We start from the raw sequence: 26,155 nt of genomic DNA on the forward strand, positions 1-26,155 counted from the left end.
TAAAATCCGCCCCAGTGCATGCAGTACAAATTTACCACCACCACCGCAGCCAAAAAAAAAATGGGGCTGTATCAGCCAGGATTTGATCTCGCTACCTTGTGCTTTGGCGGCCAAAGACGTCGAGCTCCTGCAGCAGGTAAATGGAGAAACGTGCGAGAGGCAAATGGGGAAAACAGCCTTTTCTTCCCCGAAACGGAGTGCTAGCATACGCATTGTAGCGAAAGTCATATACCACGATATAGACTTCTGCTACTGCGGCACCTCTACCTCCCTTTCTTCTTTAACTCCTTCCTTTATCTCTCCCTTCCCTTCCAGGAGCTTGTCGAGTTGGTAATTCCCTTAAAGTCATACGACAAAGGGTACATGGGTGCTGGAAGTCATTGCTCGATAAAGTACTGAATAGCCTGTGAAGACGGTAAGTGATGATTTAAACATTAGGCAGGTAGTTTATAAAAACTATATGCAAATTTGTAGCGACGAGTGTGTCTGGCAATACTTCTAGAAAACTGAACCTTAAGAAGTGTAGCACTCGTTGCCTGTATAAATTGCAAGCCGTTCAACATCCGGGCTAACATATGATAGTTTAACGTACGAAGTTTTTAACAAATGTGTCGGTGAGGAACTAAACCGTGCGCTCTGAAATATAATAATAGATGTGCAGTCGGTTCATGATTCATTATAGAAAGAATAAATTTAATTAGTACAACATAATTATTGTGTCTGAGAAGGAAAATAGAGAAACAGGTATAAAAGAAAAATGTAGACGTTAAGAGTGAACACTTGAAGTGTGGCATGTACTAGCAATGCTTTACCTCAGCTTGCACGCCCTCAAGCAGTCATACAGCACCACAGGTGTGCACCAACACACCCAGCTTGGTGGCGCATGGCGCGGCTGCGCTCAAAGCAACGCCCACGGCCCTCTCTTCCTCATTGGAAGGCCGGAGCAGCGGGTTGCTCCCCAGTGCGCTGTTCCGAGCCGGTGGGTCTGTCGGTGTGCACGACGAAGGTGCCCGTGGGCCCGACTGTGACCCCGTCGGTGGTCTTGACCGCTTCGTGGCGATGTTGGCGTACGATCAAACCCCGCGCCACGAGCCGGTTCTTGTACTCGCGCGCGAACTGCGGGTCAGCCGGACGCCACCTGGACGCATGCGCCTTCACCACCTCCAGTTTCTGCGGGACCGACATTTCATTTCATTCAGTCTTTATTTTTCTCTTGGACAGAGAAGGAGACAGGACTAAAAGCTCGTAAGCTTGACAGAGGTCCTGCCCCCTTTATCAACTTGGCAGTACCGTACGCAGGCAGAGATTTTCAATTTTCCAAATAAACGTTGAAACAAAACAAAACACTTTGTAAAAAAAGCACCGCTATGCATTGCAGCACAGACATAGGTATTAGAACAAATAACTGGTCATGGGGAAACGAAAAAAATAACAGGTATAGGTTTAAACATCATCCGTTTATCTCGCAACCCGGAAATACCCAATCAGAAACGACGAATTAGAACATCCACAATAATGAAGGAACGGAAAACATTGATTACAACTGCGTTCAATTCTGCTTTTATTTCGACTGGATGTTTTTTATTGATGAGAGTCACAGTGGCGCGCAGTACAAAACATCGCTCTATAAAATGCCAACGGAAAGTTCTTCACTTCACATTGTGGTGCCAAGCGCATCGCGTGCAATAAAATCTGCACAAATGTCAATATTTTAAAACGAGAGCTCTACACCCCGTGGTACAGCTAGCTTCCGATTTTGATGTCCATGAGACAATGACCTTCAATGCCTCACAAGGTCAAACTGAACTTTACTGTGTGGTGGTACGGCCCAAGCTATGGTAGTAAGGCCACGTGAACAATATGTCTATGACAATTGGGTTTCTAACCAAGACCTTTGATCTTGACCTTGAAATCTGAGATAGTGGAGACCATGCATAACAGCGCTTTCGCTAGTATAACTAGGTTCAAGCCACGTTGAACACCAGCAGTTTTTTTTTTAGGCGCGTGATGACGAGAGATTTCCAAAAAATTGCTGTAAACCGCATTTCTGGTTGCAGTTCTGACAATCAAGTGAAGACGCGGGCTGCTAAAAATGCAGAACGCTTAATTAAAAGATCCCACTTTAATTAAGAGGTACCTTGTAGGGTTCGGCGCGCTGTCGCATCTTTTTGTACATGTGTTGCGAATATTCCGCGAGAGGGCAGTGACCTAGGCTGCGCGTCCGGTTTTGTTTTATTTTGTTTTGCTTTGGTGCACGCCGTTAGAAGGGGACTCATGCCTTTTTGGTTAGTCTCCCCATTCGTCCTTGCAGTTTCCTTCGCAGCTCCGGACGGCGGGACTATCTGCCGGCCTCGACCTTGGACCCCTGTCCCCTTGGCGAAGGATTGCGAGACCGCCTAGGGGGGGGGGGGAGGAACTCGGGGGTAAGGGAAAACGCTGACATCAGTTCTAAGCTTTCCTATTCGTCAAAACTGATGAGCCGCAGTTAGCAGTTTATTTTTACGTGTGGAAAGGGGCGCGGGCATCTTCGGGGTGCACCCGCGAAGGGAGCCGCGCCCGTGTGCTTTTGTCTCTAGCGACTCCTAGCTGGCAGGCGCTCGATCCGGCCGAGTGCGGAGGGAGTGACCGTTGAGAGCTGGTGCGAGGCGCGCCAGTTTGACTGTTGGGACGCGGTGTCCCTCGCCTCTGTGCAGGCGGTCGGCTATGCCGGCCGCGGATAGCTGTGGCCGTATACTGACTTTTGTTTGTAACCATCTGTAAAAAGCATGTATAAAAGTTCGTTTCTCACTAAATCGCTTCGCCTGCAAGTCATATCATCGAGAAGCCTTCAAGCGGTGCATCCAGTTTCTGGATATCACCGGAACAACACCACCGGCAAACCTTTACTTACCTCTACAGCATAAAAATGAAATTTTCAACAAGATTATTTTTACATAAAGAAATTGCTGCTCATGCATCACATGTATCAAAAACACGTGTACAGTTTTAAAGTTTTTATGTGCTCAGAGAACCGCCAGATCAGCTCATTTTCAATTTGCGCAACGTATTTTTTTAATGAAAAATGAACTATCAAATTCGATTAGGGCAGCGTCTTCTAACGAGATTCTGGAAGTTTCCAACTTGTACTCAAAATTTTCATTTCCTGGCCATTACTGAGTTGAAACCGGGTGCGTTAAAAATAAGACAGGGTCTCTTGAAAAACTGTTCCCCTACGTTGGTCGTCCTGCTCACCCAGTTTGCAGCTCTTAGAACTGTGCCAGCTTTGTAGTGACAACAGAGGCAGCGCCAAGCTACAAAACTTTGAATAACTTAGGAAAGCGCAGTCGTACAACGGTTATCTGTCGTTAAGATTGTTTTGCATGCAAACATGCTACAACTGTTTCTGGACATAAAAATCGACCGGCATAGCTAACTACACCGAGGTAGTAATGGTGATCTGTCACTTCAACGCAACTGTTGGAAGAAATTTTCTTTTGCATTTCCAATTACATGGATGTTAGTTTTGCCGTGCTGCATTCTTTTCTTTAACGCTGAACCGCATAGGAGTGGTGTTAAATACTCAATTTTTCTGTGCCTTTTTATTTATTTATTTTTGTCATTGGACTACATTAATGTTTTGTCATGTTTAGTATGTATTAACATGCCCTCTTTATATATATGCACAGTTCCGTTGCCTGTCGGGCTCTGCCGATCAAGCCCTATGAGGTTTAGGCGTGCCAGCAGTTTGTGCATTTTGTTTATATTTGGCGCAAGAACGTTACTATTAACATTATTATCATTATCATTTTGTGCAAAAAGCTGTAAGTTTCGCCGGTTAACGCGTCCTATCACAGCGTCCCTTCGTTCCGCCGGCACTGGCTGCGACATGCACCGAGTACTTGAACACAGCTACGGAAAGAAATTCTGCTCCATGGGACCACAGGTGCTCTTAACACAGAAAATATCGCGGGAATATTTCTGCAGGCTGCCTTATTTACCACAACACAGTAACTATAATGCAGCCTCTTTTAATCGAATTCTGACCAGGATATTGAGAGATAAGGTTCTAAATTTAAAGAATGTTTTCTCCGGGATACTATTGTCTCGGTACGATGCATAAAGCTGCATGGACGCATTAACTAGCCAGCTGGCTATCAAAAACTTCCATTGCATTTTGCAATTCCACTCCACATAATAATGAGGTGAATCTTAACAAGTCAGTTGTACAGTGATATCACTGTCCCGATTTCCTGAAATACGAATCTCGTTTTCATGGCCGAGCAAGCAATCAAGGGTCTCCGAGAAGAGGAGATCTAAACCGGCTGTGCGCAACACGACCTTGCTGCCGCAATCATAAGCACAGGTGTATTGATTGGAATGTGTGTCAAACGCCCTTTGCCGCTTTAAACTAAAAAAAGAATTCTTTTGTATGTTATACTATTCTTTGAATAAATTTCAATATTGTGTAACCAAGAAGTGGGCTGTGAAGCCCTGGAAGCATTGGCAATTTAGAAACCGGCTGCCGATAATAGCGAGATTGACAAAAACGTTTTGCGCATCGGAAATTGGCAACAGGGAGTCACTCCTGCATTGTCTTTGTATTAATCAGATATACTTCCGGAATTACCAAGAACTAAGAACGCTCTCTCTTGCCGGAGTAATAAGCTTCCAGCGGCTTTGGGCAACGCTTTCCTGCGAAGCAATTTTGATTTCAGCGACAAGAGGAGTATAGTAGTGGCGCTGGTCGGCTGTTCTGAGCCACTAGCGTCTGTCGCCTTTCAGAAGAGAATGTTTTTCTTCACTAGCGCGGAATAAAATTGCGCTGCAAGAAATTGTTCCTTACTCTCTGTCGCACGAATTGAGCAGTGCTTACTGAAGAAAGCAGACGGGAAAGAAGACAAACAATATCTCAGACCTCTAAGAGATGTTTGTGTAGTTACAACACCTGAATAAATGGAACACCGGTTGGTAAGCATTCGTGGCATTGATCGCCTTCGTGTTCCAACTTGTGATTCAGCTGCGTTCCCCCTAGTAACACTAAAGGCCTAGACGAGTCATGCGTGCCGGTTTGCAGCTGTGAGGTATTTTCTGAAATTCTCTAACCGCCAAGTCCTGTAGTCAGACTAGCCTTAGCCAAAAAATGGTCTGGGAAGAACGTTTACTACAATCGAATCAGTGCGAAAGCATGGATTTTTGATATGTATAGAAGCCGACGATGAGCGGGCAGTGCCGCGGGACGGAGAGCTTGTGCTAGGTGAACAGACAGCGCGAAAAAGATGATTTTAATGCGAAAGCCTTTCTAGGCTATGTCGGCAGGGTCGTATCACCAAAACGTGTCCGCGCCGACTGCAACGTTCGCAGAAGAGATATTATAAAACGAATGGTTGGGCTCAATATAGGTCAATGCGAGGATGCTGCGCAAAAAAGTTGATTTGAATAGGATGATTAGCTATTTAATTAGAGCCAATAATGCAAAAACCACGCAATAGCGCAGCGTCGATATAGTGAGTGGATGGTAAAACAGCCGTGGACGACAAAATAGCGCAAGAATAGGCAAGGAAGTGAACATGAAGTTTGAAATGAGATGAAATGTTTTCGATGTGTGATAATTAATCGAAGGAAAAGTTTGATTTGCATAATATAATTAGTTAATTACTTATAAAATATCAAGGACGGTTGAATAGGCTGGACGAATATATAGTAAGTGTATGGAAAGCAACCATGGCACCAAATTTTTAAGGGCCAAAATGAATGATTTATATGAAAAGAGGGTACAATCAGGGTAAACCTGGTTAAGTTAAGGTGAGTAATTAAGGAAATGCAAAAATATGAAGAATAAAATGGACGGGAAAGCATCCATGGCGCCAAATTTGAAAGGTGACGGGTGTCGAGGAGGTGTCAACGGTTTCGCATTCCTCTAATGCAGGTAGCCGCAGTGATATCTATTTTTTTATCGGGGATGGCATCCATCGGATTAGTGCTTACCCATTAATACGTCTGCGCGAATAGCACAGACAATACAAACCTGCTGAAAGGTTGAAATGTTGTCTAGGGCAGATATGTAAAAATTTCCAATTTTTACTTTGTACTTCGACGCATGTGCATTAGAACTATGCTATCAAAAATTTACATTCCTAGACACATCACAAATAAACCTGCCACTGGCCACAACTGCACTGAGCTAGATAGAAGAGAGGGATGAAAAATGGAAAGATTAAAAAGCAGGTAATAAAGAAAATAGGTACAAAATTAAGAGAAAACCGCAAAAAACATTCAGGTCACTTTGCTAACCTAAAGTGCGGTGAGGCGAAAGCCTTTAATACGGTGTTGCTCCTTGTGTCACTGATGTGTGGTTAAGATGCTAATTAAGTACACAATTGTTTGCGACTCTTAAAATCTAGAGATACTGGAGGGCGTTTGGGAGTCAAGCGACTGATTGGACGTCTTTCTGCAAACACTCTCCAGAGTCCTAGACAAGGAGAACTAAATGTGCGTTGGCATGAAGTAGCGTAGTCGTTAGCACGCTCGGCTGTTGAACGGAAGGATGGTGGTTGCAATCCCATCGTGCACAAAGGTTTTTTTTTCTCATCGAGTTGCTGAATAGCGTAACGGACGGACAGGATCGCGAGCATGAGCCATTAAAGGCTTTCGCCTTAAAATAAACAAATTCAAACGTGGGGGGGGGGGGAACCAATGAAATACAAGAACCAACAAGTGTTTAAAAATAGTGCAAATATCAACACTCCGGTATGCGCTAATGCACTAGTGTAGAACGAAAGCGTCAACTGCAATTAAAGGCAACTGCATGTTGAGTTCTTGTTTCTTTGGTGCCCGCTTAGAGAAGCCAAATATCATCGTGCACATTCAACGAAACAGAGAAGCGATGTTTGAGCCCACGCGTTAAGAACAATCTAACATTCACGATGTACTCACGAAAGCGTTGGCTGCGAGAACGGTGTACGCATAGGAGGGCACGAATGTCAGTCCCACAAACACCACGGCTTCTGCGATGATCCTGGCCGGCGTTGAATACTCGTAGTCGCGGAACGTGGGACTCGGCCGGAACAGCAGGCCCACCAGCAGACAGATCTGCGCAGATCCCGCCGTGGCCTCATGATGCCACAAAAACTTGCTCAGGCGCTTTGCTAACGCGCTTGACCTACTGCATTTTAATGTTGTAACATTCGAGTCCACATTCCGCAAAAATTACTTTGTGACACGAAATTCGCTGAACGGTTGAAAGAGGCTACGTGATCTTGTTAGATGATCACAATCGGCCCACCCGGGCAGGTGGCAACCAGCCCACCGAGTTGAGAGGTTCCTTGACCTCCTTACATCATGCCTTAAATGTGCGTTCGGCCTTGTAATATTCTCCAGGTGTGAGGGATCTAGGAAAAAAAAATTTTTCTTAATAATAAACTTGAAAGCATACAGAATTGCGCAACATGTTTCGTTTTGAACTGTCGCGATCACGGCAACAGTGCAAGCAGGTTAAAAAGGCAGCTTGACTAGGATTCCCTACAATTCCGTCGCGCCGTCTTCGGGATAACATTTTAAACGATATTTTAAATGAAAATATTGGCATTGAGCGGGACGGTTGCCTCAAAACCTCCAACATACATTTCAAAAAGAAGCGACCATAGTGACAAAATAAGAGAAATAGCTTGTCGAACTGCTTTGTTTAAGTCATCTTCCTTTGCACGCACAATAAGCGAATAGAACAGCCGTCCAAACAGAATAGTCATTTTGAGGAGTCACTTTCCAAATGCTTTTAAAACACACCTGCGAACCGTAAACGACCGGCAGTTAAAAAATTTGCACCATGTTTCGTTCGTCGAATTTTTTTGCATGCGGTGTTTGATATGACTCCTAAAATGCTTGTGTTGAAACTTTTACATGTATGTTTCCATATCTCTATGCATATGAGGTGTTTCTTGCTTCAGTGCTCCTTTGCGACATTGACTGTGTTTGTAAGTGCAGCAGTGCTTTTAATGAACACTCGACGTTTGCGCCCCGCTACAACAATGTTGAAGGTTTGAAGGTATTGAAGGTATTGAAGTTTGAATGTATTGAAATAAATAAATAAACCTGCCCATTTCGTCGTGAACAATCTGCCCATTTGACTCGGAGGTTGGTTATCGATTGGAAGAGAGAGGTCGCGTGACCTGGTCCCCTCATCACAGCCTCCCCACTGAAGAATCAAGAAAGGGAAGAAAAAAAGGAATGAAGAGAAGGCAGAACGCACCAAAGCAGCATTGATGCTGATCTATAGTGCTCTTCCATTCCACTCTTAAGGCGTGCTAAGTGTCCCACATGTTTTTAATGGTTACTTTAATAGGATATGGCTATGAAACATCCATTCAATTATGTGGTTTTCTACCACAGAGTGCTCCATTGTGCTGTATCATTTTTTCCTATGTGCAAATGCTCGTTCAAGTACACGTTCTTTCCAGTTAGGCAACTCCCCCCCCCTCCCCCCGTGAGGACAGCAATAGCCGTTACAGTAAATGAACAAATTGAATAAATTAAATTGAAAATGCTGCAAATCCGGCTTTTAGATTTATTTACCAGCGCGGAAGCGCGTAATACAGGCACTGGCCCTACATGCAAGCTCCCACAACCTTGATGGGCTTCTGATGCCCACGTTCAGAGCTGTACTATACGTCTTCTGTGTAGGTGTAATACCACATATAGTCCTGACTGAATCTGCAGCTTGGTCACCAAAGAATCGCATCCCTCGACAAAACTGTAATAAAAAAAAACTGGCTCTTACTCTCAAACCAGAGGAAGGCATTCATAACGTTTCAGATACATCGCACCTGTCGCAAAGACCAGGGATATAAGTGGCGAGGCATGCAAATTGTATTTTTCCAGCACCGAATGCTTTATCGGCCAAAAAAAAAGAGTATCTTAATAGGTGTAATGTTTAAAACTGGAAGAAGGCACAATGGTTCAGAGAACAAACGCGGGTTAATGACATCCTAGTTGAAACCAAGAGGAATAAATGGGCTTGGGCAGCGAATATAATGCGATGACACGATAACCGGTGGGCATTAATAGTAACGGAGTGGATTCCAAGAGAAGGCAAGCGTAGCAAGAGGTGGCATAAGGTTAGGTCGGCAGATCAGATTAAGTAGCCTGAGGAGAGAGGGTGACCCCCAGCTGGCAACGGAAAGAGTTGATTGGAGAGATATACGAGATGCCTTTGCACTGCATTGAGCTTGGTTGGGCTGATGATGGTAATGAAAAGCGTTGGTTCCAGATTGCTTGATATTGCAGAGGTTGTACATGGTATATAAAAAATGTGAAGAAAAATTTGGGATTCCTGCATATATTCGCTTTCTGTATGTAGATGACAGCAACATTGAACAACTAATGCGACGATGGTAGCGAAAGCACGTGATGAAAACAAATGCGGTTGCACCTGAGAAAACGTGTCTTTTCGGTGAGAACGTCAACTTGAATATTGACAGGTGAATACTGTTTTGGTGCAATGTCGCAGTTTCGCCTTTTCAATCGTCGTTAGAATGGAAGCGCTTATTAGCTACTGCATTTCTTGCGTTAGAAAATGCTGTAAAGCATCCATAAACACAATGCGGTATTTAAACACTATCAAAAATTAATCGAATGACATTGAACGTACCCAGGCTATGAGGGACGCCGTAGTAGAGGGCTCTGGATAACTTTGACCATCTGGCTAACTTGCAGTGACATCGCACAGTACACCGGCTTTAGCATTTCGCCTTCATCGAAATGCGACCGCCGCATTCGGGATCGAGCCATCATCTTTCCTGACAAAAGCCGAGCGGCATAGCCACTGAGATATTGCGATGGCTCTTAATCAAATTTTTTCAATCACGATCCGTTGAAAAACAGATGAGCCAGACGTATCGACATGTATAGGCATGTGGAAGGATACCGACTGATGTGCTTCGGCACACAAGGAAAAGTTGTGCAGATTTGGGCCGCTTTCATGCCAAAATATCCACGTTGATTAGGCGTACAGGCGTTGAAAACAATAGTAGAATGATACTCGTACCTTCACTCATTTTTGAAGGTGGGTTTGTTCCCGTGACATCAAAGCAAAAGCAACAAACAGACTCGAAAAATTTCTTCCCTTCCTGCACTGCAGGACAAATTGTTGCGTTCATTACGGCGAGCCGTATTATCGCCCAGTGTCATGTCAAAGGTTGGAAACGGGTATAGTTAATTGCGGCCTCGTGGATCCTTTCTTATTTCCCATGCTGCAATCAGAAGTGTCGCAGATAGCCAATGCGAATGTTCAACGGTGTGGAAGAAGTGCCTATAATGGGGCTTAATTAAGTCAATTATGCTTACTGCAAGGACACCAACCGCGATACCCCAAATTTTGGAAGTTTTTCTTTTTGAGAGCATAATTTTCACCCGAATTTGAAGTGAAATTAGGAACGAAACGCAAGCCGAAAATGTAAGGCTCAATATGCGGGGTATTTTACACAAGCTGAACCAAGGATTAAAAAAAAAGGCGCACTGGAGCTGGGTGAAAACAGCGACATGTAGTTTCCCACTGTGTGGTGCTCCTCAGAGTGAATGTTAAATTTCGTGTAAATAGGTATTTCGCGTAGATTATTAACGAAAAATTTCCATAGTCACTTAAGCATCGCATGCGGTTTCTTATATTGTAGATGGGGTTACGAAGCAATTAATCTAATATTTTTTGGCAACGTATGTTATACGTGGTTCTTTTTCCAGCATTTGAAGAAAACCCGCGAAAGATGAAAAAGAATACTCATGATTCCGCTTCTCCAGTGTCTTCCGTTGTCGACTGGACGAGTTTCGCTCTTCCAGTGTCGTATTGCAGCGCGGCGTGTCCTCAGTGAACGAAGCGTGCGCGCTAACGCCTCTGAGTGACTGGCCGACGCGGCTCTCAGCATAGTCTCGAAAGTGCTTCAGCACATTCTTTGTGAAAGCGGAAAGCGCGTACCGTGATCTGCGATAAGTGACAGGCACGCCATTGGCAACCAATTCAGACGGAATTTCTACTCAGCCATTGCATATAAAAACCAAAAAGGAAGTGAAAGCAGTAAATTGGCGTATGTGAAGGTAGCCTCCGTTTTACTTCCGTCATTTTTATAACTTTGCAGCCCTTCGAAATGAGCAGCGGCCGCTCACTGAGGCATCGTCAGCGAGCACGTTTCGTTCGTTCAAAACACGGTTTAAAGCGCTCGAATATGGTAGCACGTAAACGCAGTCAGCTGTTGACGTTTTGCATATATCGCGGGCTTTCTTGAAATGCCGAGAAAAAGAACCGCGTATGAGGTACTGTCGGCCGCAAAAGTTTGCCGGACCTGCGATGCGTGGCGGAGCTAAGCAAAATTGCACTGCTGCGCCATCTGCCGCCACAGAGCATGGTGTCGAGCCTCACTCAGAGTACTGCAGCCGCAGGCGTGCCGTGAGCCTTGACACAGCGCTCTGTGGCGCAGATGGTGCAGCAGTGCAGTTTTGCTTAGCTCCGCCACGCATCGCAGGTCCCGCAAACTTGCGGCAGATAGTACGCTGCTACAAAAAAACTGGATCCATTCTTTCTGAACCTCCTAAAGTGAATATTAGAAAATTTGTATTTAATGTATAATATTGTATTTGTAAACTTCATCAACTATAAGCTGAATTAAAAAGTAATCCGAGGAACGCCACACGACGGGACACAATATGTCGTTAGTTTCACTTAGCTCCGGTACTCCACTTTTTAAAAATCCTTTGTTTAAGTTACGTGAAACAACTTGTATATTATATATGCATATTTAATGAGGAAAATTCTATCTCTTACCGTGAGCAGCATTGGGGTGACGGACGACCACAGCACCTGCAGGATCCGGCCGGGCGTCTTTTCCAGCATGAGGCCGCAGTCAATCACCACGCGCTCCAGACCTGGCATTGGAGCAGTTAGGGATAAATTTGAGTTAATATTCAGTAGCGCAGAGTTACTAGATTAAGCGGTAAGGTAGCAGGCTGAAAAGATCCTCAAGACAGGCACAGCAGTCAAGTCAGAAGCAAGATTAAGGGCTGTGGATCAAATTGTATTAACGGTACCACTTTGAAACAAAGTGCTTTCAAAAATTTGGCTTCCAAACTTTCAGAGACTAACAGGCCTGCAGGCGCATAAGCGAAAAACAGCGAAAGGTGCTCGCTGTTCCTTTCTTATTGTCAGCGCTTGTATGTAGTGTTCAGTCTCAAGAACGCAGACGGCATCGTGAATTCAATTTCTAGCTGGTTGATTCTCGCACGATAAAAGCCAGCTGGGAAGGCGTTTTATAGTAATTTCATTCCTGCCGAATTTCGTCTAGCTCGGTTTTGATTTTTGTAATAGGCTAGAGGACACACCTCCATTGCCGCTTGGCTGTACGCAGTCACCAGAAGCAAAGGTAGGCGTGGTGTAGATTCAGTCAGTCACAAAGAGAAGTAAATATTGAGTAGCGTAAGTATAAAATCACTGCATTTTCCAGTCCAGCTTACGGCACATTACTCCTTCCCCACACAGTGCACTGAACTTTGTAAATCTTTCTTTGCCCCAAGAAGCTCCTTGCCTGAGCAAGCATGAGGAGTGGTTATGTGCAAAAGAAAAAAAAAGAAACGTCCATTGACTGAGTCATTCTGGGTGTAGGCGCCGTCTGCACCCCGTATGCGAGCGTTAAACGCTCCGCAGAGCAGCTAAGCTCTTTCTACTATAGGACGTTCTTAACGAGTGATTAACAACTTCAGAAGCAAAATTCGCAGCTTTTCCCCCATTTTTTATATAACCTTGTTTCTGCATTGAAAACGCATTTTCATGTCCATATGATGTCGGGCCTCCGCCTGATGAAAACTGTATTGAGTCGCCTGCTATATATTGCAACAGATAGAAGAGATGAATGAAGACTTTCGAAAGCGCGCGTGCTCTGGGATTCGGTGCTCTGTGCCTGGTGCTCTGTGCGGGCCGCCCTGTGGTCTTGACCTGTGTGATGTGCCCGGGCGTTCTCGCGTCGTTCCCGCCTGGACCACGTAATATCTTTGGTGGAGCTGCGGGGTATCACAGGTGCGAGGGCCTCCAGTTCACGTCGGACGATCCGGTTGACTGAATCGGTGGCGGCAGGGGCGTCCGAGGGCGTGCGGGATGGTGATCGGTGGTCCTCACAGGAAGATGCACACCTCTTGCACACCTCTTCGGCAGTAGAGTCCGCTAAGTTTCACTTAATTAATGCGCAGCTTTGCCCGAAACTGGCCATTGCGTCAGCCTATTGGCATTCAAGAGGCACTCGTGCCGATTACAAATTGCTCACCGTTGAGAGTTGCTAAACAATGCATGGTTGTTAGGCCAGTTAGTTTTAACTGACAGGAGGATATCAAGGGAAGCGAGGGGGCGCTATGCATACGAATGTAATGCAGTAATTAGCAAAAGAAACGGGAGGTAGCCGTTTGTGGTAAAGGGTCTGAAGGAGAGAGGAAATTATGGACTGAGTTGCTGTCGGGGTGGCGCAGAACCGGTGCAGTTGCTTGGTCTATGATGGTCGGATGCAGGGAGTGGATCAACGGTCATTCCTATTATTTTTTCGTTTATGTAACCATCCTTCTTGTTTCATTGTGATAAGTTTCCTTTCGCTGCCCTCAGCAGACAAGTACCACACCACTAAAAAAGAAATGCCTATCACTAAAAACGCACTTTGTCCCTGTCAGGACTGAACATAGTTGTGATGACCCCCATAATGCGCAGGTCCACACGGGACGGAGAGGCAAAGAGACACCGTATGGCTCAGTTTAAACAAACAGGTATATTCAATAATTACACATGTTTAAGGTTATACATCAGAGGCTGGGGCGTCCGAGCTTACGTGCCGACGACTTCATGGGGGCGATGGAGTGGCTCCGGAGTTGGGCTCGAGCGGTTGCTGGCAGAAGCTGCACGCCGTCGGGCTTCGGCGCTGAAGGCCCTCTTGGCGAACGATGTCGTCCTCAGCTCAGACTGGACTGGACTGCATCCGTTTACATGTGCTTTTAAGCACTTGATTAACAAAGGACTAAGGGCGGTCATTTCCAGTGGCCCGCCCAAAGCATCAATTCTCCAATCAAAAATAACATGCGAGATGGGGACAACCCCTTGGGTTGGGCTTAGCCTCGAACCCAGAGTCTGTTAACAATACAAACTAAATAAACAACAAAAACGCCACCACTCTCTCTCAAGTGAGAGTATACACAGGCTCTCTCTTCGGAGCTAATCCTTGCCTCAGGCATGCATACCGCCTCCCACCATCGGTCCGCGTCGCTCGTCAACAACAGAGGAGGGGGCGAAAGGGCCCACGATGCTGCCACGCTACCGACGGCGGGCCACAGCTAATAAGCATGAATGGGTTTGTCTGTTGCGCCGGGAAACCAGACTAAGGGTCGCCCCTGTCTTCCCACATTCTTGGCGAGTCTTGCCTGTCCGCCATGACAGGTGTCCGTCACGGCCATCTTGGGAATGCGCTTATTGTTCACTAGCGCCTGTCTTTCCACATTCTTGGCGAGTACTGCCTGTCCGCCATGACAGGTGTCTGTCACGGCCCTTCTGGGAATGCGCTTTTGTTCACGAGGCACGGCGGGAAGCTGTGGGTGCCTTCCCGGCGATAGCCTACGTCGTAAGGGGAAGGAGGGGGGGCTAGGGCTTTCACTTGGGCGCACAAACATACCACCGCATCGTGGTCTCGCCCCCCCTCACGTGTTGAGTCCGAGGGAAAGAATGTTGTCTTCGCGGTAGCGCATAGCGTCGGCTGTGGTACGGCGCGCTCTGGCCCGCTGACAGCTCCCTTGTCCTGGAATGTGCCCGGGAGGGCCGCACCTGGAACGGCCACGCAAATTGGGGAGGATAAAGCCTGTTTCCCCGCGGCGGCGGCGGCGGGTCCGGTTGGGTCCGGTTTGGCTTAAACCACTTCGTTCTGGTTGTCACTCTCAACGAGCATGGCTGGGTAATTGATGATGCCTGTCATCTGGGTCTCCGTCTACGCCGCGCCGTCGAACGTGGATCCTCGTAGCACACACAAGGAATGTACCTCGTAGCACACACAAGGAATGTACCTCGTAGCACACAAGGAATGTCACACTCGCTCACCCTCCAGAAGAATGTTCTCCGAACATTTGAGTCCACGCAGCTCCCCTTGTCTTTCTGAATCGCCTCGCACAGTGCGTCCGACAAAACACTTTTCGCTGCACTCAACACCACTGCACAACACCATATGCCTCCGCTGTCATAACTGGCGTCTCCAGGGGCAGCACTGATCTTCTTTTACAGATAAACATGAAACTCAGCACCCAAGCCTCTCCTTTCTAGTCCAAACTGGACGAAATAAATTTACCACAGTTACAAAGGAGCTCCCACTTCTAGCACGATCACGGCACAGACAAAAATATAGATAACGAAAGGAAGTAGGGCAGGTTCTGCATGCGCTCCGCATGCTCTCCTGTGAAGGTGTTACTTAATGACAGAAAGGTTTCACTACCAACTCCGATAACTTAACACATAAGCACATAGCAATGTTATGAGCTGCGGCATTACACAATTCTAACCAGTTCACAACTCCGCTCTGTTTACGCCATTAGTCCGACTTAGCTTTCCGATTTCGCAGCGGATATCGGCCTTCATGAGTCATACTAAGTAAGTCTGTGCCCCTTTGTCTGCTTTGGGACTCGCGAGGGCTCGTGGCAGGAGCCTCTCCTGGCGTTATCTGCGCGGCAACCTCGCGCGCTTCTTCTTCTAGCAATGCATGAAGTAAATCCGGTGGCATTCCGGCCGTCACCTCGGGCGCCTGCCGAACAAATGCAGGAGAGGGCGTTTCTTGCGAACTATCTGCGCGCTCCGCTTCACTTCTGTCCCCATCAAAATCCGCGCTTTCCCTTTCCTCATTTCGTGAATACTGAACCGGTGCCGACTTGAGGCGATTTGCGTGTATCCTTATCAAACGCCGGTTCACGTCTCGGACTCTGAAGTTTACCGGAGAAAGCTTCTCGACAACCTCGCACGGTCCTCTCCACTTCGTCTGGAACTTACGAGCTAGCCCAATCTGCCTTTGGCAGTTTTCAATGTACACGCTGTCCCCCACATCAAACGGCGCGTCTCTAGCACTGCGATCGTGCACCTCCTTCCTGCGCTTCGCCGCTTTCTTTAAGGACTCCTTTGCGATGTCCCTCGCCACTTGCAAGCGCGATTCTAGCTCAACCTTATAGTCGTCCAGTGAAGCGTATGGGACACGACGGGGGCCCTCTGGCACTTCACTAGGCTGGTCCGGGTCTCGGCCGTAGAGAAGAATGGCGATTCGCCCGTGCTCTCGTGTGCTGCGGAATTGTAGGCAAACATTGCATACGGGAGCCACAAGTCCCAGTCCCGCTGGTGCGCGAAACAAAATGCGACAGGAACCCGGCCACGGTTTGGTTCAGTCGCTCCACCGCACCGTTGCAAGCCGGATGGTACGGTGTTGTCTGCTTCTTAGCGATCTTAAGCAGCTCGCAAACTCTCCTCATTAGCTGCAACACGAAGTTCGTTCCCCGATCTGTCAAGAGTTGCCTCGGAGGTCCATGTCGGAGCACGATCTGTTCGACAAATGCTCTTGCAACCGTGTCTGCCTTCTGATCTGGGAGTGCTACCGCTTCCGCGTATTTTGAAAGGTGATCGACAAATACTAAAATGTACTTGTTTCCGGAAGTGGTCGTGGGCAAGGGGCCCATTATGTCCATACTTGTCCGCTCGAAGGGAGCCGAAACCTCAGGGAACGGCTGAATTGGAGCTGGTCTTCGTCCCTTGGGTGTTTTTCTTTCGAGACAGGAATGACACTTCGCACAGTAGTCTCTAACATCCTGTCGCATGCCACTCCAAAAGTACAAACGCTCCACACGCCTGCGTGTCTTCGCTACGCCAAAATGACCGGCGCATGGCGCATCGTGAAACGCGCGAAGAACCCTTTCTGTCCACGACCGAGGTATGACGACTCTCTCCCAAGCGGTTTTCTCTTGTCTCCCTTTCCTGGTTGGCCTCGTGCGCCGACACAGGGTGCCGTCTTTGCCAATGAAATAACCTAGCTGTTCGGGGTGAGACGGTGCGCCCTCTAAGCTTTCGATTATTCGCTTCAGGTCAGGATCTTTGCACTGCTCTGTGCGTAATTCGGCGGGGTCGACTACGGGGACAAACTCATCTATAGCTGCCACGGCAGCTGTGCGGCTGAGTGCATCAGCATTCAGATGTGTCTTTCCTGACTTGTGCTCAACTTCAAAGCAGTATTCCTGCAGGTGTAGATTCCATCTAGCGAGTCGCGAGCTAGGGTCCCTGACACTCATCACCCATTTCAGAGGATGGCAGTCTGTGACTAGCTTGAATTTGCGGCCGTAAAGGTAGCATCTGAAGTGCTTTACTGCCCAGACAACGGCGAGGCACTCCCTTTCCGTAGCTCCGTACTTTTGCTCTGTGGGGCTCAGCTGTCGGCTAGCAAAAGCAACGGGATGTTCTTTGCCCTCGATAACCTGAGATAGCACGGCACCAACTGCGAACTTTGACGCATCTGTGTCCATAACGAAGGGCAAACTAAAATCCGGGTGGCGCAACAGCGGTGCACTCATTAGCTTCCTTTTCAGGGCCCCAAAAGCATTCTCCGCGTTTTCGTCCCAGCGAAAGGCGACATTTTTGGCTGTTAAGGCGGTGAGCGGCTTAGCGAGCTTGGCGAACTCCTCTATGTGCCTTCGGTAGTAACCGATCAGGCCGAGAAACTGCCGGACCTGGCGGACGCTAGTCGGGGATGGAAAATCCGAGACACACCTTAGTTTCTCAGGGTCCGGTCGCACGCCGTCAGCTGAAACAACGTGCCCGAGGTATTTCACCTCGTTTTTGAGGAATTGGCACTTAGAGGGCTTCAGCTTGAGACCCGCTGCTCTTAGTCGCACCAAAACCTGCTCAATATCGCGCAAATGGTTATCAAAACTGTCACTGTATATGATAATGTCATCCATATACACGAAGCACAGCCTCCCCAGAAGACCTGCCAGGATAACATCAGCGGTTCTCTGCCAGACAGCAGGGCTGTTGGCCAGACCCATCGGCATTCTTTTCCATTCATAGTGCCCTGAGGGCGTGTTGAATGCCGTTTTCTCGGCATCTGCCGGATCCATTGCTATCTGCCAGAATCCCGCCGCCATGTCCACTACCGTGAAGTACCTGGCAGAGCCCAGCTGAGAAAGCGTCTCCTGTATATTGGGGATGGGGTATGGATCGATGCGAGTTAAGGCATTTAGTTTGCGGTAGTCCACTACCAATCGATATGAGCCATCTGGCTTTTCCACCAATAGTGCTGGTGCTCCCCAGGGTGACTTTGAGTGTTCGACAATGCCGCGATCAATCAGGTCCTGCACCTGCCGCTCCATCTCCTCACGTTGGGAGTAAGGAATCCTGTACGCACGCTGGTAAACGGGCGATGAAGTGCCGGTTTCTATCCTGTGCTTTATAACGCCACAGCAGCCCAAATCCAGGTTGGACGCAGCGAATACCTCCGAGTAGTCGTTCAGCAAACCAGCCAGAGCCTCCCTCTCCCTGGATTTTACGTGAGAAAGATCGAACGACACCTTTGGAGCAGCCGAAGGACTAGCATGCTCTACAGTTGCGAGTACCGTATCGGTGGGCTCACGTTGCTCTATCGCAGAGGTGAAGAAAGCCAATGTTTTGTTCTTGGGAAGGCTCAGTGGCTGCTGGCTACAGTTAACCACCCGTAGGGGCACTCTGTGGGCGTCATTAACTGTCACGAGGCACGCGGCTGCCTTCAGGCCATTGCTGAGGGAGTCGACCGGCTCAAGCACTCCCACGGCGCCGCTCTCTACATCTGAAGGCACAAACGCGTACAAAATGTGCTCCGACCAAGGAAGGACGACCGCCTCCTCGACCAGCCGGACGGCAACCCGCGAATATACCTTCTCCAATAATCCCACTGTTTGACGGGTGTCAATATCGGTAATGCGAATCTCAGCCCCTCTCCTGTTCAAAAACGGAACCTTTGAGCCGCCCGCATTAACCTCTTCCTCAGAGAATGAGACAACTACCTTCCCTTTTCTCAAAAAATCCTGCCCTAATATACCTGACACTCCGTTTGGCAGAGACACCGTGTCCGGGCATACGTAGCAGGGGTGCTCCAATGCAATTCCGCCGAGAGAGAAGTGTAACCGGTAGAGTCCACTTATGCCAAGAGGATCCCCCGTTATGCCTACAAATTTGGTTGCCATACCACCAGACGCTTCCAACACCTCGCGGTCCCCTTCCTTCGAAGCGTGTTAAAACTGCTCTCCTTAAGCAATGTCACCTTTGACCCCGTATCTATCAACAATTCCATGCAACAACCATTTAACTTGCAACGCACAACAGGGCATGCCTCGTCGGCCACACAAACTACCACCACCTCATCATCCACTGCTCCCTCCCCACGCTCCTCAGGCTGGGGAGGACTAACTAGTTTTTTGTCTCGGTATCTGGAGCCCCGCTGTAGGCTTGCTTAGGGCGTGTCTCGCCTGCTTCTCTTTGTGGCTCCCCACGGCGCACGTTTTGGCAGAACCTGGCGATGTGTCCGCGACCCTGGCAAGCGAAGCATACGATTTCTTCAAAATCTCGCATACCGCGCCTGTAGCTTTGTGGCGGTCTCCGGTTTCCAGCGAATGAGCGCTGTTGAGCGCGCGCTTCAACCTGGCGTTCTACCTGCTGAGATAGCAGCTGTTCTAAGCGATCTAATCGCTCTGTCAAGAGAGCAACCTCAGGGTTGAGCACCGCTCTCTCTATGACGCGCACTCTCGCTGCGGCTGTCGTTAACGCCTCATTTCGTTCCTCATCCAATGCGGCCTCCACGGCTTGGTCGAAATTGCTCGGCTTGCGCGAGAGCACGAACCGGCGCACGGGGTCTTGCAGACCAGCCACGAACAAAGCGGTCATTTCCTCTTTAAGTATATCCTCCGCGTATTTCTTCTTTAGCTGGTCTCCTTCCTCCTCCCTGCTTAACGTATCGCGCGCTAAGCGCTGAAGCCGCGACGCAAACGTTCGCACGTCCTCCCCTACCATCTGTACGGCGTCACGGAACCTCTGTACCCGCACGTGACGTGGTTCAGTGTCGAAATGCTCAAACGCGAGCTTCTTAAATTCCGCAAATGATTTTGTGGATTTTACTTTTTCGTCTCGCCATGCAAAATCATGAGCAGCTCCTGCCATCTTACACCTCGCCATTCCCAGCATTTGAGCATCGGACCATCCCCCCATTTTCCCAATCTCTTCTAGCATGGAAAAGAAATCGCAGATTGGAACCCCTGTCTTATCTCCCGTAAACGTCGGAATGACGCTTCCTAATGCCAGCATGCTTGCTCCGAGCGACGGCTGTGGAGTGGGAGCTCCCTCAGATACAGTCATTTTTTTTTTCAAGCCCTCCAGTGCCTCAAGCCTCTCAAATGGGGGTAAAAGTCCCACAATCAGTCCCGTGATTCCCTTTTGATTACAATTTTGAAGTCATGAATGTCGCAGCATTCAGAGGACATTCGTTTTTGAGACCCCACTTCTGACACCAGTGTGATGACCCCCATAATGCGCAGGTCCACACGGGACGGAGATGCAAAGAGACACCGTATGGCTCAGTTTAAACAAACAGGTATATTCAATAATTACACATGTTTAAGGTTATACATCAGAGGCTGGGGCGTCCGAGCTTACGTGCCGACGACTTCATGGGGGCGATGGAGTGGCTCCGGAGTTGGGCTCGAGCGGTTGCTGGCAGAAGCTGCACGCCGTCGGGCTTCGGCGCTGAAGGCCCTCTTGGCGAACGATGTCGTCCTCAGCTCAGACTGGACTGGACTGCATCCGTTTACATGTGCTTTTAAGCACTTGATTAACAAAGGACTAAGGGCGGTCATTTCCAGTGGCCCGCCCAAAGCATCAATTCTCCAATCAAAAATAACATGCGAGATGGGGACAACCCCTTGGGTTGGGCTTAGCCTCGAACCCAGAGTCTGTTAACAATACAAACTAAATAAACAACAAAAACGCCACCACTCTCTCTCAAGTGAGAGTATACACAGGCTCTCTCTCCGGAGCTAATCCTTGCCTCAGGCATGCATACCGCCTCCCACCATCGGTCCGCGTCGCTCGTCAACAACAGAGGAGGGGGCGAAAGGGCCCACGATGCTGCCGCGCTACCGACGGCGGGACACAGCTAATAAGCATGAATGGGTTCGTCTGTTGCTCCGGGAAACCAGACTAAGGGTCGCCCCTGTCTTCCCACATTCTTGGCGAGTCTTGCCTGTCCGCCATGACAGGTGTCCGTCACGGCCATCTTGGGAATGCGCTTATTGTTCACTAGCGCCTGTCTTTCCACATTCTTGGCGAGTACTGCCTGTCCGCCATGACAGGTGTCTGTCACGGCCCTTCTGGGAATGCGCTTTTGTTCACGAGGCACGGCGGGAAGCTGTGGGTGCCTTCCCGGCGATAGCCCACGTCGTAAGGGGAAGGAGGGGGGCTAGGGCTTTCACTTGGGCGCACAAACATACCACCGCATCGTGGTCTCGCCCCCCCCCTCACGTGTTGAGTCCGAGGGAAAGAATGTTGTCTTCGCGGTAGCGCATAGCGTCGGCTGTGGTACGGCGCGCTCTGGCCCGCTGACAGCTCCCTTGTCCTGGAATGTGCCTGGGAGGGCCGCACCTGGAACGGCCACGCAAATTGGGGAGGATAAAGCCTGTTTCCCCGCGGCGGCGGCGGCGGGTCCGGTTGGGTCCGGTTTGGCTTAAACCACTTCGTTCTGGTTGTCACTCTCAACGAGCATGGCTGGGTAATTGATGATGCCTGTCATCTGGGTCTCCGTCTACGCCGCGCCGTCGAACGTGGATCCTCGTAGCACACACAAGGAATGTACCTCGTAGCACACACAAGGAATGTACCTCGTAGCACACAAGGAATGTCACATAGTTGACGGAGGTACGATGCATATTGGCCGTTCACGACATTCCTGCGGTATGACTCAGCGGCCCTGCCAAAAGGCTAAGCAGACTCTGGAGATCTAGCCTAATAGCGGTGACGAACCTTTTTTCCTGAAGCACTGCAGTAGCTGGTTTGCTTTGTAAGAGCGAGGCTAACATTTGTTTCACGTGACCTTTAAGCTTTACGTGCTGGATATTGTTTTTGTCTTGTATTACTTTAGATGCCTTTAGACTAGTATTTCGAGTCTCCTAGAAAGAAGCACATAGTGAGAGTTCTCTCTTGCATTTGTTCGTTTGTGCTTGAAAAGATAACTAAAAACGTTACCGCCCACCTACATTCGTTATGGTTGGTAATAAATGTATGCGCAAGAAATACTACCCTACATTCATAACTCATCGCACAACATAGATAAGCCAATTCTTCCTTCCCGTTGAGCGTGTGATGTAATGGATTAATTCCACCTCACCGTACAACTGAAACACGACCAGCAGCTCTCCAATGATGTTGGCGAAGCCCATGACGTGATACAGGTACTCCATGACAAGGACCTCTATGTAGGGACCAGCCTGAAGTTGAAAAAGATCGTTCATATTTCAAACAAGAGCATCTTGCACACATTAAAATGCTGAAAAGTGAAAGCTCAGGGATAGCGCTGAGCACTGGCAAGGAATCAGCTGCTTACACATTGCGGTGTGGGGAGAACGCCAGCCAGCAAATATAAATTCAGAGGTAAAAAGAAGTCAACTCCTTTCTGAACACACCTGTGCAGAGAAGCGAAGTAACGGAGCTCATGGGTGGCATAATGCTCAGTGTCCCTCGTCGAGGTTCTTTTTGAACGAACGTTTCTTGGCGACAAGCCCAGGCAATAGAGAATAGCCCTGACAAATGTGCAATTCTGTAATCACATGCGCATATAATTGCGAACAAGAAAATGGCGGTCGTGGTAAATAACAAACTGGCCCATTGAAGCAAGGCACGAAATCATAACATTCACTGTCCATGACAACCAACAAAAGCGACTAGGAAACCAGACAACCAAACATCGCTGCATATAGATGTATAACTAACTTTATTAAGGTGTGAACAGGCCGAAAAACGATTGGCGCTTTTTTCTCGAAATGTGCGAAGTAACCCCGATAGTCTCATTATTGTAATGGAAAAGGGTTGCAATGCTTTCATACTCGTCTTCTCTGAACATGAACACAACTACCGCAGTGAAAAATTTGTAGTGGAGTATTCGCCTCCAGTTTTGTAAGTTGTGGCCTCCAATTTTACTGCCAATTGCAGCCGCTGCAGCTTCCAACGAGTCACTGCAAGATCTCATCCGCACTTCTCTTTCAGCTCTTTTTTGGCCCATCGTCTAATTAATGGTGGGTGTCTCGAACCCAGCGTAGATGCGTGAATGAGTGACGTAAAACATTGTGTTAAATGCAAAGTTCTTTGCTAGTCTTAGGCCATTTTAGGTCGACATTAAATATATTCTTTGTCCTCCGCCATGAAAATTCTGTAACGAGTAATACTGATGACATTACTGAGGGCTTCAATGATTTATTCGATCCTTAAGCGTTTCAAATTCTTGTGGCATTTCGACGGTGTATTCATTGAATTGTTGGCTGTTACCTCAAATTCACTTATGTCTCGCAGGTAGAGCGGATTGATATACAGAAAACGGGTTGTGCATCGCATCGTGTAGCTCGCTTTTTGTATTACATCTGCAACATGCGACATCAACAGCGACATTTCGCTGGCCTTTCTGTCACGCCCGCTTTCAAAAAGGTGCCCAGATTCCTTCAAGGCTTCCTCTATCGTCTGGACTGCGGCGAGCGTTCTTTTAAATCTCCGGTACGAGAACTCATCACGGCATTCGTGCATGTCTTTGTCCTATAGAGTTCACCCAAGAGTTAGCAGAGCGCCGATCCTCGCGATTCCTTGATCTCAGATTAGGTGTAGGCGATGGACACCTCTGCTAGTTGTTTGAGCCGAGAGGGAGCAAGCCTCTTCTGTCCGACAAATACGCTCACTGAAATTTCATAAGGAGAGGCACTGTGGACCTCTCTTTCGGAAATGTATTGAGATAATCATACGCGCACTCAATAAGCGCATATTAAGGGAGCAGCTTACCGGCTCGATAAATCTGACTATTCGAGCACCTACTCATTTCAACGGCAGGAAGTCGTCTGAAGAAGGTAAAAAAAATCACACTGCAGTGGTGGTCTAGCGGCTTGATCCTCCCCATCGAATGTGGGAGGTGCGGGGTTCGATCCCTAGTGCCACGGGGTATCCACCGGTGTTACAATGGGCACAAGCTTGTTCTGGCCTGGTGCTCAGCTAATTCAGGAAGAAATGCTTGGGAAATAGATCTTTGACGCTACCTTGAGCAAACAAAAAAAGCCTTGTGCCATGGCGCTCATTGGACGCAGATGCCATTGCGCCATAAAAATTCACTACCATTATCATAAAAAATGACGGTTGCTGAATGTATTTAAGCCAAATAGAAACTAGGTGCGCTGGAATTTCGTTTTTTGGTTCGATCTTCGGTTTTCAGGTTTCTCTACTTTCATAGATACCTGGCAGTCCTCATACCACTCCCGGCGCCGTGGTGCAGCGGTTAACCGACGCGCCACTGTCCCGCGATGGTAGGCGCTGTCATCGGTGGGGCTTGTGCGACTAACGTTCCTCTCCCTTAGCAGCCTCTCGTGACCAATCATTAACTGAACTATCACCTGGCATGGTAGGCAGTTTGCTTACAATCCGGCGGGTAGGCTGTTATGACGTCACAAGGTCACGGGACCTAGTTACCCTACCTGCTACCTAGGTGGCAGGTGGGCCACCTAAGGTTGCCCACAACCCAGTGGACACACAGAGGGACCGCACACTCGGACAGACAATGGCTTTTCGGCTGAGTTGAAGTCTCAGTGCTAGTGCAGTAAGAGATTCGATCGAGGTGCGGCCCTAATAGGTGCTACTAAAAAAATGGCGGTGGTTTAGCTCTGGTGAAGCCAGGAGTGACACGATAGCTAGAGCTGGCCGGAACTTGGTCACGTGGCTAACCACGTGAAGAACCACGTGATCAGCCACGGCGTAGCGCCGCCGGCAGCTTCTCCGCACCACGTGACCAACTAGGTGACAGTGTGGCGGCACAGCCACGGTATAGCAGCGCAGTCACTCAGAAGGCTCGAAACGCTACCGTAATCTAGCTAGCGCTACAAAATAGAGTTTTAGTTTCACGTACGTACAGAGTTCACGTACGGAAACGTGAGAAGTCCATGTAGCATACGCGCATGTCGCTTCAAACCCTTTCAGTTGCACGTACGTGGCAGTCGCCGCGCGTTCTTCCTAGCGCCATCTACTGACCGATGAAGACACTGCTGTAGCCACTCTAAGACAAGACGAGTCAAAGCCAATTAAGCCAGTCGAACTGCGTCAGAGCGCTGCTTCGTTAGGCTTAACAGCTGGGAAATCACCCTTATATCTGAAATACAAAAGCTATTTGTCGCTTGAAACTTTATTCACGGGTAAGAATGGGCAAATCGAGGCGAATACAACAGTTTAGGACACGTTGTCACGTCGTGGGATCAGCGACGAAGCTGTTATCGCTGTGAAGCGACGGGCAGGGCGCCGCCATTTTGTCAACGCTACGTGCGAAAGCAACGCAAGGACCGCAACGTAAAAATCTGAATCTCAGGTACGTACTTGAGACTCGCGCATACCTTTTGCGTTCTGCGCATGCGCACTGGTCACCCGTCAGAGCTCTACGTACGTGAAGCCGCTACGTACGTGAAACTAAAACTCTCTAATGATTCGTCATGCTTTCGCGTATGGACGGTTTATCACGTCAGAGGAAAAGACCATGCAACGAGCTGGAGTCCAGTCGTCTTTTTAAGCCTTTGGCAAGCTGTCAAGGCTGTGTAATAACGCTAATGCCTCGGCTAGCTGTCACCCAGAGCGCGCAATTATGCACGCGTTGTCGTCCTCGGCATGCAGTGTATTAGCCGTCTGCGAAATCTGTCTAAGCAGTGGTAAGAAATATGTTGGCCTGACCAATAGGTGTCTTAGCAAAGGGCTCACGGAGCAGTGGAATAATGCACACCGAACTGTGAAGGGACATCCTAGGGTGCGCTGTCTTAAATGTCCCATACACGTCAGTGCATACCCATTTGCTATCCCTAGACTATCCTTGCTTATAAATAAGATAAATAAATAATGCGCTTTCCT

At 48.3% G+C, this 26,155-nt stretch overlaps 1 protein-coding gene across 1 annotated transcript; it reads right to left on the reverse strand.

Annotated features, from left to right (window-relative positions):
* Positions 1 to 927: 927 nt before the first annotated feature.
* LOC144108401 (uncharacterized) lies at positions 928 to 22,489 on the reverse strand. Its single transcript, XM_077641647.1, has 4 exons — positions 22,407 to 22,489; positions 11,786 to 11,886; positions 6,913 to 7,068; positions 928 to 1,170 (listed from the first exon to the last, which is right to left on the reverse strand). The coding sequence occupies exons 1-4, from the start codon at positions 22,477 to 22,479 to the stop codon at positions 928 to 930; spliced, it is 573 nt and encodes a 190-aa protein (XP_077497773.1). The 5' UTR covers positions 22,480 to 22,489.
* Positions 22,490 to 26,155: the final 3,666 nt, after the last annotated feature.

This window comes from Amblyomma americanum, chromosome 10, assembly GCF_052857255.1.
Source record: "Amblyomma americanum isolate KBUSLIRL-KWMA chromosome 10, ASM5285725v1, whole genome shotgun sequence".
In the NCBI taxonomy this organism is placed as follows: domain Eukaryota; kingdom Metazoa; phylum Arthropoda; class Arachnida; order Ixodida; family Ixodidae; genus Amblyomma; species Amblyomma americanum.